Below are 17,500 nucleotides of genomic sequence, written 5' to 3'. Positions count from 1 at the left end.
CATGGTTCGGCAAATACTTGGCTGGGAAATAGCAGACCTGTCCCCGATCTCCCGCTGCAAGATCCCGGTGGCCAAAAATCCCAAGGTAGAGCAAACCTGCACAGGTATTGCGTTTTATCGCCTAGTTTCTCGCCTTAACTGTGGCTCCGAAGCATTGCATAGCTCCATCAGGAGATGCCTTGGGAGACGAAAACGACTCAAGAGCCATTCATCGACCTCCTTAAAAAAATCGGTGCGGTCTCGAAAAACTCTCTCGTCTGTGCGTTGAGGTCCTTAACAGAGCCAGATCTGCCATCGCTGAGACACGACCACCTATTTGGCAAAGCTCCTGTTAATATAGACAGCTGAATAAACATTTCACCTGTCACATTCTAATTATTTTCATAGCAATACTGTTTTTAATTAGGCCTGACTTGATTGTAATTGTTTGAACGGCTGGGCTAATTCCAATTTATTTAGTAATTAATGCAGATGTTGAACATGGGCTACTTGTGCTGCACTATTCATCATTGAAATACCCGTATGTTGCGCCAAAAAAACTTGCGTACACGAGCTCAGACCTGACTTGAGATTTCATCGCAGCCTGCGCTCACGTTCAAATTGATAAATGCCAAGCTCAACGTTGAAATGAGCGTACGTCCATTTTACGCACGTTTTCTGTCGTACGCTCGTTTGATAAATGAGGGCCTATGTGTTTAAGACCAAATGTCAATTCAAATGTTGATTGTTCTTATGACATATACACATATACCAAATAGCCAAATATTTGCAAAGGTATGCTTTAGGTGATTTAGGAGCTATATTTAGGTTGAAATTGCGTCGTTGAGCTTTATTGAAGGTAATCCAATATTGTCCACAAAAACAGTCTGGTTAAAGGTAATACATAGATTAAAAATAGGTACTGTATCTGTGGGAAAATTAGTCAACCTATTGTAAAGTTGGTGAGGAATATAATTTGGAGATACTTGGAGGTGCAAAACAAGTCTAGACCTCTCTGAGAGTGTGGAGGTCATGTGCATGTAAGCAGAGGATTATCCCGGAGCCAAATGGAGGCTCATGCAGCCCGGCTACAGCTGTTGACATCAGGAGGCCCAGTCTGCAGCTGGAAGGGACAGGAGCCAACACGGAGGACAGAGGACCTGGCTCACCTTACAACTTTTCGAGAACACCAACTTAACTCCACCCCGACAAACTCTATCAAACGAAAGGGGAGCTGTCGCGCGCGGCTCTCCTCGAATAGAACAGATAACTGGGTCAAACATGTGTTGCAAAACATTCTCCTCACTGTCCAGACGCCCTGTGTCTGGTTTCCCTGCGCCTCCTCTTCCTCCTCATCCTCCTCTTCCTCCTCTTCCTCCTGGGGCTGGTGGAACATGTCACCTCCATGTTTCAGAGAGGTGTTTAAGACCTTCACCTTCTAACAGTTTCTTTCCTCTTCATACCCTCCCCCTTACACACACACACACACACGCACACACACACACACACACACGCAGTCTTTCTGGCGGAGTGTGACCCCGTATCCCTTGGCCCTGTTGGGGTCAGGCGCTGACGTGTGTCTGGGGTGATCCCATCACCAGCGGACCACTGAGAGAGCGTCCGTTCGCACCTCGCGATCGAATGCGTCTCAAGGGGACACTGGTGGTGGGCTCTCACTTCCCCGCTCGGTGTGAACATAAACTCGCCTAACATTTCCTGACCAAATGTGGTGCTATGGGCTTCTAGACGTATAAAGTAGTCATAGCGAAGACATGCTCCCGCAGTCTGATGAATTCAAATTCTGTATTATATGACGCCGCTGGTGCGGGAGTGAGTGAGTACTTCTTTTTTTATTGAATTTATTCTTGCATTTTTATGCTTTATTATAGAGTGAGATAGAGAGGAAGGTATGGGAGAGAGAGGGGAGGACATGCAGCAAAACACCACTGCAGAACTCGAACGGTCGATCGGGCCCGGGACTAATTGGCGTACACACTGCTAAAAGAATGAGTTCGCTCAGACCACCTCCGAATGTGTGATCCGGCCCCATCGTCTCCTCAATGCGTCGCGGGTGCGTTCACATCTTGTGATCAGATCCCCAAAGACGTGTGGGAATGCCAGGTGTGAACAGGGCCGGTCTCAACCCCATGGTGCGCCTGTCGCACCCGCTCTATTATCCTGCCCGTGTGTGTGTGTGTGTGTGTGTGTGTGTGTGTGTGTGTGTGTGTGTGTGTGTGTGTGTGTGTGTGTGTGTGTGTGTGTGTGTGTGTGTGTGTGTGTGTGCGTGCGTGCGTGCGTGCGTGCGTGCGTGCGTGCGTGCGTGCGTGCGTGCGTGCGTGCGTGCGTGCGTGCGTGCGTGCGTGCGTGCGTGCGTGCGTGCGTGCGTGCGTGCGTGCGTGCGTGCGTGCGTGTGTGTGTGTGCGTGTATTAGTGTAGGGACGTTTCATTAGTTAATCTTATCTCATCTTATCATACCCTGGTATGTTTACATCCTCTTACCACATAAAGCTGTTTCCATAGCAACGCCCACTCCTGTAGCGTGGACGTAACCTCGGTTACGATGGGGTCTTCCAGGGGGGTCACCGTCTCATGGGGCCTACACACACACACACACACACACACACACAGACACACACACACACACACGCACGCACGCACGCACGCACGCACGCACGCACACACACACACACACACACACACACACACACACACACACACACACACACACACACACACACACACACACACATAGAAAAACACACATTAAGGGATAGTTTCATGCAGAAACAGGAACTGCATAATTACTTGTTATCAGACAAGTGCAAAGACTTGAAAAGACTTGGGAATAACCACACACACTGTCTTCTGTCGACCTCTCTCCCTCTCTCCCTCTATCCCTCTCTCTCTCTCTCTCTCTCTCTCTCTCTCTCTCTCCCTCTCTCCCTCTCTCTCTCTCAATTAATATACATCTGTAGCTAAAGGCTCCATTAGTAACACTTATCTCTCATTCTCCTCTGCTCCTCCTCTGCTCCTCCTCTTCTCCTCCTCTTCTCTCTTGCTCTACTTTCACTGAATCTCCTCAACCCTCCCCTCCCTCGTCTAATTATTCTCCATTATTCCTCCTCCTTTCTCTCCCCTCTGTTCGTCTTGCTGCTTCTCCACCCTGTAGCTAAACAAACCCTCTATCCATCAACCCACCTGCAATGCATCATGGGAATACCCAGCTGAACCGTTCTTCCCATGTGTTATGGTGATGTAAGGTTAATGTTTAATTTCTCCCCCCTGGGGTTCCAGAAGGAAGGAGAGAGAGAGAGAGAGAGAGGGAGAGAGAGAGAGAGAGAGAGAGAGAGAGAGAGAGAGAGAGAGAGAGAGAGAGAGAGAGAGAGAGAGAGAGAGAGAGAGAGAGAGAGAGAGAGAGAGGAGGAAGAGAGGAAGAGGACAAGAGGAATGGAGAAGGTGATAGAAACACGGGAGGAAGAGAGAAAGAGGAGGAGAGGAGGGAATTAAGGTGAGGAGAAGGGGAGAGACAGGGGAGGAAAGGAGAGAGAGGGGAGGAAAGGATAGCTATGAAGTGAGGAGAGGAGAGAGGTGAGAAGGGAAAGACATGACAAGAGGAAAGATATGAGAGAGGAGAGGAGAGAGACAGTGTTGTGTTTGCAGTCACCAGTGAGTATCTCACCGTGCCGACAGCCATACTTAAAGCCACTAATTCGTATTAAATTAATTTAGCTCTCAGTATCATTAATTAAGTGCCGCGATGCAGATGAGGAGGGGTCTGATAGGCTGACTCAGAAAGGAGAGGAGAATATTTAAGTGTTAGAATATGTATTCTAAGAGGACAGTTCTCTAGAGAATTGAACACACAGGGACAACTACGTTAGCCAGCTGACAAAGTACAGTATGCCGAGTCTGTATTCATGGGCAGATTATTATGGCTTTTCACAGGTCTCTCCCTCTCTCACTGTATCTTATCTAGGCTAGTCCCCGGGCTCCTACTGACTGTTTGACCGTACTGACAGTGTGTAAGATAGAACTCCAATATACGCTACTCTATAACTGTATTACCATACTTGGTCATATAATAGTCAGTCAATGAGAAACTTACCCTCTGTTGGTGACAACTGCCTTCTTCAGATAAACATGATTGGCTGGAAAAACTCCCTGGAAGGATGGAGAGAGAGAGAGAGAGAGAGAGAGAGAGAGAGAGAGAGAGAGAGAGAGAGAGAGAGAGAGAGAGAGAGAGAGAGAGAGAGAGAGAGAGAGAGAGAGAGAGAGAGAGAGAGAGAGAGAGAGAGAGAGAGAGAGAGAGAGAGAGAGAGAGAGAGAGAGAGAGAGAGAGAGAGAGAGAGAGAGAGAGAGAGAGAGAGAGAATTATCAAACCAAGGATGAGTTCAAATCATATACAACATTAATCAATAAGATATCACTCCTAAAGCTTAAGGACTTCTCTGAACATTTCCACTCCATAGCGTAACAGGGCGTTGGTCATTTGTCTCATTTCTACACAAAGTTGGTTTGCTGCTGTAAGCTAGCAAAGCAACAGCGTTAAGAAATTCCATGTATTCAAAATTGTTTTCTTCAAACCAATCGCATCCAGTAACTAAATCCTAAAAATGAACTCTAAAGTTCTCGTAAAGTCTTCCATTAGTCGGTATCAGTAAATACAACTATAATTGGGCCATCAGACGCTAGACTGAAACAGGTTACATGAAAACAAGCTAAGCACCTCGTAGCGAACAGGCACTTTGCCAGTTAATAATTAATGTCGGCTAGGAGGCTAACGCTAATAATGTGTAAAGGGTGGAGCTATTGTTAGCATCGGGGCTGTCCTATCGGCGCTTTGTCTCTACACACACGCACGCACACACACCCACACACACACACAAATACATATACATCCGCACATACACACGTGTGTGTGGGGGTGTGCCTGCGTGCGTGATGGTGTGTATGTATGTGTCTGTGTGTGTGGGGGGGGGGGGGTGCGTGTGTGTTCAACAGTGATTATACAGAAGTGTTATTTAGCTGCTGGGTGAAAACTGATGTAGTTGAAAAGGTCAAACGAGAGTGAGAGAGAGACACTCCCTCTCCTTCACTGAGCGCACAGCACTGGACCCTAGGCTATTGTGTATAATAGTGTATATAATAATGATTTTTTTACATTTTTAAGCATATACTGGCCTAACATGTAAATGTGTAGGGTCATATATTTTCAATCAGGGGCGTTTTAAGGATCGGGCTGAGCCCAATACATATGGGTCCGGCCTTCAGTCTTTAATAGGGGTGTTATGGGAGATCCTTTTTACATTTTCCACCTCCTAAAACCTAATTTTCAAGAAATTTGAGATTTAAATAGCCAACCTTGCACAATTTCCTTGGAACACTAACATGGTTACAAGCGTACTAACCCAATAATTCCTCAAAACACATTCATGATTGCAGCTACACGGAGTAAACTAGATTAATCCTTTAGATAGTTTAGATAGTTTACATGAAAATAATTTCACTAATGCCACTATCGCTCACTTTCAGCACATTCTACAACACTCCCCCCCTACCCAAACTCTGTCCCACTCTTTACCTTGTTCCATGACTAGGCCCAGCTCTGCAGGCTGAAAGGCATCGCCACTGCCAGACTCACTGGCTGAGCTAGCCTCTGGGAAACCATTACATTGCAGCATAACAACATTCTCGGTCTAATTTTCTAAGATTTTCTAAACGTCCATGTTCTTAAAAGATTTGCACCGTTATGACGTATTAAGTATACTGTATTATTATAACATAAAAAAAACATAACAATTAATTAGAAATTCAGATTTGGTGTATTTTATTGTCCACAAAGGGGAAACAGTAATTTGGGCCACTTTCTTGACTGGATATTTCGTCTTCATTCGATTGTTGTTATAAATTATTGCGTATATTTTTTTAAAGTAAATGTGTGCAACGCACAAAAAAACAAGTTAGTGTTGTGAGAAGGAATTCTTTCTTCTCTGAATCTGTATTGGGTTGACTGTAGTATTTTTAGGCGTGATCGACTGACGTTCTGCTTGATTCCCACTGAATTCGCTGTATGGCCAACATATGCTGCAGGTTGGGCAGATCGAAGTGCACAGTAGAACGTTACCCAGCCTCGCCCATCAAGGAACTGTAGTCGATTCTGATTGAGTGAATGACCATCAGCAGTTCATCTGATAAAGTCTCTTTCTCTCTCTAATGTTTCCCTGAATTGTGGATTTGCAGTTGCGTTAACGCAGTTCTTTTTCAAAGATGCTACACAAAGAAAAAACGATTATTACGTTCTAAACCATGGTCTTTCAATGTAGATCTCTGTTTGTGTTGTTGTCAAACGATGATTTTGAAGAGTCTTCCCACTCAGGCCCGAGGAAGGCCCAGTCAAGGAACATTGATGCTGGACATGCTGAGTGACATCATCAGTAATGGACATAATAATGAGACGCTATTTTTAGGAGGCCCGTTTTAAATTTTTAACTCTGAGGCCCTTTGAGTCACAGACAAGAACCACACATGACACATCTCCAGCTCTTCGGTCGTTGGCGTTGTGTTAGCAGATCTCAAAAGATCTCAAATTCGTTCTACTGACACTCCTAGACCAGGGTTTTTCAAACTACGGTGCCACTGGTGAGACGTGAGGGCTACGGCTGTACATTCGATTCTATTCTCGAAACACACACATTTACAATCATCAAACAAATTATATAATTACATTGTTATTGTTAAGTTAATATTGTATAATGGCTTGATGTTTTGTGCTTTTTTTGTGTTGGCTAAATGAACAGCCTTGACATTACCTCTCGTTCCCACTGGCCACTAACCCCATCCTGCAGTAATAATTGTATATAAAGGGGATGTTAGCCCTCTTTGCTCAGCCACTGCATGTGTATTTAAAAGGCCAAAGGTTGGTCAGACCACTGACCCAGACCTTCTGGACATCATAACCCAGCCATGGCCTCTCCACAAACATGCATACATGAATATATGAATACATTAATGTTAAGACTTAATGTAGAGGCAAGCTACTGCAGAGTCTTTTTTGGCTCTGAACATGACAGCAGCAAACCTTTCTTTGTCTAACACTTCCAAGGCTACAAGCCATTACTCATAACTAAAACATCACCTCATAGTGTTAAAGGACCCAGTTAGGATGTGTTCATTCCGCACCCTGCATGAACCCTAACTCTAATCCTGGATAATGCATAGAGTTAAGTCAGGTATGATAGACTGTTATAGACATATTATCCATGTTTCCATCCATGTTATATAAAGGTCCTCTCTCTTTGTTCCTTCTTCCTCTCCTTTCCCCTTCCCATTCCTCTTATCTATCCTTCTCTCCGCCTCCCTTCTTCCTCCCACTTCCTTCCCCTCTCCTGTCCTATATCATTCTCTCCTCCTTGCTCGGCTATTGCTATCCTCTCCCTTCGTCTTCTTCTGTCTCCTCTCTCCTCCTCTCTCTTCCAACCCTTGCTCTCTCCACTCCACTCTTATATTTCCTACCCTAAATCCTTCTCACTCCTCTCTTCATACTGCTGATTCTCTCTTCTCTCCTTGTCTCCTCCCGTCCCCTCCTCCCTCCTGCTCCTCTTCCCTATCCTATAGCTTTCTCTCCACTCCTCCCTCCTCTTCTTCCCTCCTCCTCCTCCTCTTCCTCCTCCTGTCTATAGCCGTATTGTCCTCTCTCTGTGTGTGCTGTGTGTAGTAACACTACCACAGTACAGTACAGCCAGACAGAGGCTCACTCTGATCATTAAATAATAGTCATTACATCAAGACCCTGTCACTTCTCTATTGTCTATTCTCTCTCTCTCTCTCGCTCACTTTGTCTCTCAACAATGTCCCGTGATTGGCTGTGAAAAGGGCCCACCTTCTTTCACCTCCAATCCGGGTTGTCGCCCGGTTATCTTTTTTAATAACAGCACTCCTTTGGTCTGATAAGTGATTATTATTTTATCCCTCTGATATCAGTTAACATAATTGTGTGTGTGTGTGTGTGTGTGTGTGTGTGTGTGTGTGTGTGTGTGCGTGCGTGCGTGCGTGCGTGCGTGCGTGCGTGCGTGCGTGCGTGTGTGTGTATGTATGGGTGTGGGGTCAGAGAGAGCGAGAGGGTGAGAGGCATAGAGATGGACAGAGGTCAGGATACAGAGAGAGAACGAGAAAGGGAGAGAGAGAGAAAGAGCCTCTAGGATGATGAATGTAGCAGCAGATCTTTACCTTGACGTTTGGCCTCCTGATGGAGAATCCTCTGTACCACCCTGAAGAAGGAACACATGAGATGAATACACTTAAACACACACAAATAGACACACACAAACACAACATAAATAGATGCTGGTGTTTTATGCAACATTAGTGAACATTAGCCACTCGGCTTCGGTTGCCAAAGTTACCATTCTTACTGAAGTAACCAATACCGTAGTGATCGTTTTTACTGCAGTTAATGTAGTAACCATAGTTACTGTAGTTACCATAGTTACCCCACTGTAGTCACCCTAGTAGAAATTCTAACCCTAACAACACCAGGAGTATCTTGATAATACTCCTGGTCCATGAAAGGGTATCAGTGCTACCTCTTCTAACTGTCTAAGTGGAGCTCAACACCTTTGTGTTAGCTCTGAGTGTCTCTGCCAGGTGGAGGTACCTTCACTCTTCTCCAGGATGTGGACACTCTCCCCCACCTCAAGGGCCAAGCCGTGACACCCCGACCCGCGGAAGCCACAGATCACTGAGGAAGAGGAGAAGGAGGAGGAGGAGGAGGAGGAGGAGTAGACATTAAGACCAAAGCTGTAGAGGTTCAAGTGTTGCAGTAAATGATAGGTGTGCGGGTGAGTACAGAGAGTAGATAGAGAATTCATAGTACATAATAATAATAATAATAATAATAATAATACATTTAATTTAGAGGCGCCTTTCAAGACACCCAAGGTCACCTAAATAATAATAAGTAGACTCCACATAAGTGGAGTCTGTACATAATACAGACTCCACAGTACAGAGAGCCAAGTATAAATACAGTGCACACAAAACAGAGTAGGGAAATGATGGAGTGATGGAAGTCAAGACTGCAGAAATGCACATTGTGTTTGATGATCTGTGTGTTTATATTATGCACGAGTCAGAATTGTCATCAAAAGGAGTTTCCACAACTGTGTTGCTAGCATGCTGTCAGCCCATTGGGGCTGGTATCTGACAGTCTGGTCTGTCTGGTCACACCTCTCTCTGCCAGCACCACCACATTTTGGACCTGACCCAGAACTTATGTTCTGAGTTCACACACTCCACACATCATTTAGGATTGTCTCTCACACACACACACACACACACACACACACACACACACACACACACACACACACACACACACACACACACACATACACAAACCCCTCCCCCCCACACACACACACACACACACACACACACACACACACACACACACACACACACACACACACACACACACACACACACACACACATACACATCATATTTTAAACAGTGAATATTGTGGCGTTGGGTTTTCCTTTTGTATGTTTCCATGCAACTAGAAAAGGTCAGATATTTTGAGGAAAGACAGAGCAATAGAGGTAGGGACGGGGATATAGAGAGATAGAGATTGAGACTCAGAGAGATTGGTAGAATAAGGAATACAGTGATAATTAAGGGACTGAAACATTTATTTACTTTGCATAGGTTGTTCTTACTTACCATGAATACATATTCTTTTAAATTATTAATGCTACAGAGAGAGAGAGAGAGAGAGAGAGAGAGAGAGAGAGAGAGAGAGAGAGAGAGAGAGAGAGAGAGAGAGAGAGAGAGAGAGAGAGAGAGAGAGAGAGAGAGAGAGAGAGAGAGAGAGAGAGAGAGAGAGAGAGTTCTTTACATGCAATGCATTCCCCCCTGTGCTTGTTCTTAGATTGTGCCAGCATGTTCTTATTCTGACGCTGGATAAGAACATTATCCTTTTGCATGGCCTTGTAATCAATAAATATTGACCCATTAAAAAATGATATTTTTAACTGATTATTTTGTTCATTTTCCTCATGAATATAGCGCTGCTGCCCATGCTGTGATGGCTGCCAAGATCTTGTTATGTACAAAATAGCTACGTTCACTTATTTATTAAAAAATTTATATTGAAGTTATATGCAATGTACGTTTTTTTTTAATTACGCCTACAGAAAGAACACAGCAATATATAACCATCACACAGGTAGAGAGTTCTATGGAATCGACCCAAGAGGACAGTTCTACTGTGGTAACAATACAAGTAGACATTTGTATTTGTACTAACAAATACACATGGAGACTGTTCTACCGTATTAACAAGACAGGTCGACAGTTCTACTATAGAACAAACACAGGTAGGCAGTTCTACCATTGAATAAACAGACAGGTAGACAGTTATACTATAGAAGCAACACAGGTAGACGGTTTGACTACAGAAGCAACACAGGTAAATAGTTATACTATATAACCAACCCAGGTAGGCACTTCTACTACAGGACCAACACAATTAGTCGACTCTACTTTAGGAGAAATACACAGGTGGACAGTTCTACTATAGGACAAACAGAGGTAGACAGTTCTACTATAGAACCTACACAGGTAGACTGTTCTACTATAGAACCAACACAGGTAGACCGTTCTACTATAGAACCAACACAGCTGGACAGTTCTACTATAGAACCTACAAAGGTAGACAGTTCTACTATAGAACCAACACACGTAGGCAATTCTACTATAGAAGAAACACACAGGCAGACAGTTCTATATAACATATTCTCCTCCTCCTCCTCCTCCTCCTCCTCCTCCTCCCCCTCCCTGTGCCTCATGTTAACCCGCTCATCTCTGATAAGAACATTGGGTCAACAATATTATCGCCAGTGGCAACCGGACCTCAACTGATGAATGCTGAGAGAGAGAGAGAGAGAGAGAGAGAGAGAGAGAGAGAGAGAGAGAGAGAGAGAGAGAGAGAGAGAGAGAGAGAGAGAGAGAGAGAGAGAGAGAGTGGGAGAGAGGGAGAGAGGGAGAGAGAAAGAAAGTTCTGCATGTTGCCAGCGTGGTCTTATGCCTTTGGATAAGAACATCTTCTTTTTTCGGAGAGAGAGAGACAGCAGAGAGATAGAGGTGAATTTGTGAGGGAGAGAGAGAGAGAGAGGGGGGAGAGGGATTGAGAAAGAGAGTGAGGGTAGAAGTTATGAAGGAGAGCAGGCAACGGCCAATGAGACACCTCAAGGGACAGAAAGTACAAGAAGTGGTTCAATGAGCAGAAAGAAGAAAGGAGAATAAAGAAATATGACAAAAAGATTATTTCAGTTTGAATATGTGTGTGTGTGTGTGTGTGTGTGTGTGTGTGTGTGTGTGTGTGTGTGTGTGTGTGTGTGTGTGTGTGTGTGTGTGTGTGTGTGTGTGTGTGTGTGTGTGTGTGTGTGTGTGTGTGTGTGTGTGTGTGTGCGTGCGTGCGTGCGTCACACTGCTCCTATGTTAATTCATCTGGTGAACAGATGTTCAGAGGGACAGAAAGAGAAAGAGACAACTATACAGAGAAAAAGAGACACTCATCCTATTGAGAGCTTTATGATTTGAGTAAAATAGAAACTGAAATATGAAAAGGCTTGATAATCTCCAACTGACACAAGAAAACCTTACCTGAGGACTTAACTGAGAGCACATAGAAGAGTTGGTGCTTCTGTGAATCAGTATGTTGAGTGAGTGTGTGTGTGTGTGTGTGTATGTGTGCCTATGTGTGTGCACGTGTGTGTGTGTGTATGTGTGTGTGTGTATGTATGAATGAGTGCGCGCATGTGTGTGTATATGTGTGTGTGTGTGTGTGTGTGTGTGTGTGTATGTATGAATGAGTGCGCGCATGAATGTGTGTGTGTGTGAGTGCGTACATGACTGTGTGTGTGTGTGTGTGTGTGTGTGAGGGCGTTTGTGCGTGCTTGTGTGCGTGCGTGCGTGTGCAGAACATATGTTCCAGTGCGTTCTGGATGTTAATGGTCCTAGAGAGCAGGCTGGGTATTGGGCCTGCGTGGTTGCGTAACTAAACTACATTAGTGGCTTCATACCCCAGGGCAGATCTGTGTGTCTTTAAAGCCCCCGTCCATCTGTCGGTCTTCCTCTACGTCAGCCTGTCCGTCTGTATGGCTGTCTTTCTGTCTGCCTGCCTGCCTATCTGTCTGCCTGTCTGTCTGTCTGTCTATCAACCTGGCTGTTTATCAGTCCGTCTCATTTTCTGTGTATTTAGTCTGTCTGCTGGTTTATGTGATCTGTCTGTCTTTAAAGCCCCTGTCTATCTACCTTCTTCAGGTCTGTCTCGCGGTCTGTCTGTCTGTCTGTCTGTCTGTTTGTTTGTCTGCGGTCTGTCTGTCTGTTTGCCTGCCTGTCTGCATGCCTCTCGGTCTATCTACCTGTCTCTCTGTCTGTCTGTCTGTCTGTCTGTCTGTCTGTCTGTCTGTCTGTCTGTCTGTCTGTCTGTCTGTCTGTCTGTCTGTGGTTTATGGATTCAATGAGCAGTATTTAAGCATTTCTGCGGTCGCCATCCTCATCATCGTTAGTGCTAATTGATTTGAAGTCATCAGGAGGAAGAGGAGTCAGACAAAAGAGGGAGAATTATCAGGATTGGTCCGGATTAAACAATGATAATCCTGATAGACAGGGGGGGAGAAAGCCCCCCCCACAAAGACTATATGCCGCCAAAACAATACAAAAAGCTATTAACCATCCTCGTGCTTATGTAACATTGTTTAATACACTGTATAGTACATAGTTCATGCAAAGTATAGTTCCTGTTTACGAAAGTGTACATAATATGTCGTAAAACGTATACAAGACATGAAATAGTCTAGATACATAATAGACTTTGACAACCACTAAGAGAGGAGGGAGAGAGAGCGGGGAAATGAGAGCATGAGAGGGAGGGAGGGAGAGAGAGAGAGAGAGAGAGAGAGAGAGAGAGAGAGAGAGAGAGAGAGAGAGAGAGAGAGAGAGAGAGAGAGAGAGAGAGAAAGTAAATTAATGAGATGAACTTACTGACCTGGATAAACTCTGCTTGACTGACTGAAACTCTTCTTTCACACCCCAACCCCCCGCCCACACACACACACAAACATGTGGACAAATCAAATAAGCTGTTGTTCTTCTGCTCTACAATCTCATGAGGCCGTTAATGTGTGTTTGTGTGTGTGTGTGTGTGTGTGTGTGTGTGTGTGTGTGTGTGTGTGTGTGTGTGTGTGTGTGTGTGTGTGTGTGTGTGTGTGTGTGTGTGTGTGTGTGTGTGTGTGTGTGTGTGTGTGTGTGTGTGTGAGAGAGAGAGAGAGAGAGAGAGAGAGAGAGAGAGAGAGAGAGAGAGAGAGAGAGAGAGAGAGAGAGAGGCTGCATGTGTATGTGCTTGCGTGTGTGTCAGAGTGTATCACAGGGAATTTTGATAGGAGCAAAATAAAAACTATGATGATTTCGTGAATTATGAAAATAACGTGAAGCCAGGCTTTAAAAGTGTCAACACAAATACAGAAAACCTCTTGAGGAGAGGAGAGGAGAAAATAAGCAAGGAGAGGAGAGGAGAGAAGAAGGCAGGAGATGAGAGGAGAAAAGAGTAGAGGCAATGAGGAAGGAAGGAGAGGAGATGAGAGAAGAAGACAGGAGAGGAGAGGAGAAAATAAGAGAGGAGAGGAGAGGAAAAGAGAAGAGAAAAGAGTAAAGGAGGGGAGGAGGGGAATAGGTGAGGAGAGGAGATAAGGGGGCTGGGAGAGGAGAGGAGGAGAGGAGGAAAGGAGAGGAGAGGAGAGAGGAATAAGAAAAAAGAGAACAACGAGGAGAGAGGAGGAGCTGCCACTACCACTTTCATTCTGTGCTGTCGTTGACGCATCATTACGTTACGTACGTGCATGCTTACATGTGCAATGTAATTTGCTTTGCTGCTTGAACAGCATTGCTGCTTTCAAACACAGATGCACGCACATACACACACACACACACACTCACACACTAGTACGTGCATGCCATATATTTAAGGCTGAAGGGGAAGGCAGCACTAGAATACCCAGCCCGCCGGCTGTTGGAGGGGACTAGTGCCGATGTAATGAAGCTGTCACTAAACAACATAGATATTATAGAGAGATAGAGAGAGAGAGAGAGAGAGAGAGAGAGAGAGAGAGAGAGAGAGAGAGAGAGAGAGAGAGAGAGAGAGAGAGAGAGAGAGAGAGAGAGAGGGAGAGAGGGAGAGAGGGAGAGAGAGAGGGAGAGAGAGAGAGAGGGAAAGAGAGGGAGAGAGAGAGAGAGAGAGAGAGAGAGAGAGAGAGAGAGAGAGAGAGAGAGAGAGAGAGAGAGAGAGAGAGAGAGAGAGAGAGGGAGAGAGAGAGAGAGAGAGAGAGAGAGAGAGAGAGAGAGAGAGAGAGAGAGAGAGAGAGAGAGAGAGAGAGAGAGAGAGAGAGAGAGAGAGAGAGGGAAATAGAGAGAGAGAGAGAGAGAGAGAGAGAGAGAGAGAGAGAGAGAGAGAGAGAGAGAGAGAGAGAGAGAGAGAGAGAGAGAGGAGAGAGAGAGAGAGAGAGAGAGAGAGAGAGAGAGAGAGAGAGAGAGAGAGAGAGAGAGAGAGAGAGAGAGAGAGGGAGAGAGAGAGAGAGAGAGAGAGAGAGAGAGAGAGAGAGAGAGAGAGAGAGAGAGAGAGAGAGAGAGAGAGAGAGAGAGAGAGAGAGAGAGAGAGAGAGAGAGGGAAATAGAGAGAGAGAGAGAGAGAGAGAGAGAGAGAGAGAGAGAGCGAGAGAGAGAGAGAGAGAAAGAGAGGGAGGGAGAGAGAGAGAGAGAGAGAGAGAGAGAGAGAGAGAGAGAGAGAGAGAGAGAGAGAGAGAGAGAGAGAGAGAGACTGGCACATGGTTTGTTTTTGCCAACCATGGTAATGCTGTGGCGATGAAGTAATTTAGAAAGGAGAACAGATATAGCAGACAAGAGAGGAGACTGAGACAGCAGGGAATACACAAGAACAGAGGAGAGGAAAGAAGAGAGGAGGAGAGGGATAACATTACAGATCCAGCACCATGGACAGAGTCAGCTTCAGTTCCAAACCGGCTAAACAACTTTAATACCCAGAAGAACATCAAACTGTATCAAACTGTCTCATGTATTCATAAGGAAAGACTCAATATGAAACACAGACCTCCACATCTCTAGATCTGGCTGTCAGGCCTTGGTGTAAAGGGTGAACACATCGCAGAAGAAACTCGAAGGGCCCTATTTTAGCGGTCTGAAACGCAAGTGAGAAGCGCCAAATGCAAGTAGCTTTGTGGGAGGTTCTATGGCGATGTTTCTATTTTACCGGCGCAAAAATTACTCTTGCGCCCGGCGCAAATCTAAAAAGGGTTGGTCTGAGGTAGCCTAATTACCCCGTAGGTGTGGTTTGGGCGTAATGTGCAATAAACCAATGAGAGTGCCAGCTCCCATCCCCTTTAAGAGCCATGAGCACATTTGAATCTGACAAGTTGATATTTTGACAGCGCGTCTGCAGTCTCCGATGAGACAGATGCACATGAATTTCAAACTTCAAATGGCTCAGTTTATGGCCAAATAATAATTCACACATGGAATAAGGTTTTCTTCCACAACTTCAGAGTCCTCAAATAAATTTCGGCAAAGAATACTTAACACACATATGATATGCGGTAACTGTGGTTCTATTTAATGATACACGCAATACATTATAAACATCGTTTCTTATCAGTATTGTATACATTATCGTCATCGAATTGTGTTCCTAATATGCATGTGTCCCCCGTTAATATACATTGCCATGGACTGTTATGCGTTACGTGTTTAGTTTGCGTGTGTTTAAACAGATGGACGCACAAACGCGTGCACACGCGTAACGCATTCATTAATTATTTTACACATACACATACACACACGGGCGCCCGCATTCATTCATTCTTTGTAACACTCACTCGCGGTAAAACAATGTTTTCTCACGATCAAATACTCATCAATCCTAAAAGTTATGGGCATGTACACGATGTCTGTGTCAAGAAAATATGTGTTTGCTGTACGGTGTTTGCAGATGCATTGATTTAAAAGTACCACTTATTACCGCTGTATCAGCTGTTTTTTCCCAAATAATTTACCAAAAATGTGTGGCTAGGTAGATGAGAGAAGCAAAGTGTATATGCGAGGTGCACAAGCAACATTATGCATGCGCCCTTAAAATAGCGTCTGAACAACGCGCCACTGACATTAAACCAGGTATTTCCTGGTTTGTGGCGCAAGTCGTTTCTGAAACTGCAAAATAGCACCAGGGAACGTTTGTGGCAGAATAAGCCTCCTCCTTTCGCCGAACCGCCCCTTGGGGCGCAAGATCTTTCCCTTATTTACCGACGCGTGGCGCAGGAGGGGAAAGAAGAACGCTCTGCGCCAGTTGCAAACTAGCAACGACACATGCGCCAGTGAGAAAGTCAAGTGCGCCGGATGCAAGATAGGGCCCTAACTCTTAGCAGGAAGCAGAACAGTACTTGGGGAACAACAGAACCGATACAGAGACACAGAGAAATAACGTGGCGGTACAGAGATATGGCTGACACAGGGAAACATGATCATGACACTTCCTACTATACACACAGGTGACAGAAACACAGACACACACCCCGACAAACATATATGGACACACACACACAAACATATACAAACTCAGATGCACAAACACACACACACTGACATACACACATGTAGATGTGATGTGAGAGAATGCAAACTTCAGCACACTGTCAGCCCTCTGGGGCTCAGGATGGTGTGTGTGTGTGGTTCAGTGAATGCGTGTGCGTTTGCACGCGTGTAAAACAGAGCTGATGTAGACTATAATGTTCCACTTACACTACATTGGGGTGGCGGGGCATGCCATGCGCTGCCACTACTAATACAACACAGCAGGGAGGGGCACACAATCACACACAAACACACACACCTCTCCGCACGCACACACTCACCGTCCCATCACATAATCGTTCTGAAAATGGGCCGATCAAACACATGTTGTCATACGATGTGTGTGTGTGTGTGTGTGTGTGTGTGTGTGTGTGTGTGTGTGTGTGTGTGTGTGTGTGTGTGTGTGTGTGTGTGTGTGTGTGTGTGTGTGTGTGTATGTGTGTGTGTGTGTGTGTGTGTGTGTGTGTGTGAGACACGGAAGGCATAGCAAGAGCAGGTGCTGCTACTGTATGAGCAGTCAAGCATAGCAGAGTACTCACGCGCGCACGCTTGTGCGTGTGTGCGCGTGTGTGTTTGTGTGTGTATGTGTTTGAGAGAACAAGACTGTATGCTCGCAATGGACAGAGTTGTAATTATTCATGTGTGTGTTGGAGTATGTTGTCGGGATTTTATGTGGGTTGTGGTTTATTTTTATTTCTGATTATCTATTTGTATGTTTTATTTTATTTTATTGTTATCGCATTGTAACCTTCCCTATGTTTTTTTATGACTTTGATTAAAGTATCTGATATAATCTCATCTCATCTAAGAATGACACAATATA

General features: G+C 45.0%; 1 protein-coding gene across 5 annotated transcripts in view; it reads right to left on the bottom strand.

Moving 5' to 3' along the window:
* The window catches only part of LOC115556599 (dedicator of cytokinesis protein 3), a 64,321-nt gene that overhangs the window by 35,062 nt on the left and 11,759 nt on the right, over positions 1–17,500 (bottom strand). For all 5 annotated transcript variants that reach the window (XM_030373711.1, XM_030373714.1, XM_030373712.1 and 2 more), the window contains exons 2-5: positions 8,633–8,716; positions 8,206–8,246; positions 4,085–4,140; positions 2,479–2,575 (exon numbers count right to left, since the gene is read on the bottom strand). In XM_030373711.1, the coding sequence (XP_030229571.1) occupies positions 2,479–2,575; positions 4,085–4,140; positions 8,206–8,246; positions 8,633–8,716 (278 nt within the window). The remainder of the gene's footprint in view (positions 1–2,478; positions 2,576–4,084; positions 4,141–8,205; positions 8,247–8,632; positions 8,717–17,500) is intronic.

The sequence above is a fragment of the Gadus morhua genome, chromosome 13 (genome assembly GCF_902167405.1).
Source record: "Gadus morhua chromosome 13, gadMor3.0, whole genome shotgun sequence".
Taxonomy (NCBI): domain Eukaryota; kingdom Metazoa; phylum Chordata; class Actinopteri; order Gadiformes; family Gadidae; genus Gadus; species Gadus morhua.
The sequence above is the reverse complement of the archived record's forward strand: the minus strand, read 5'-3'. Positions and strand labels throughout refer to the sequence as shown.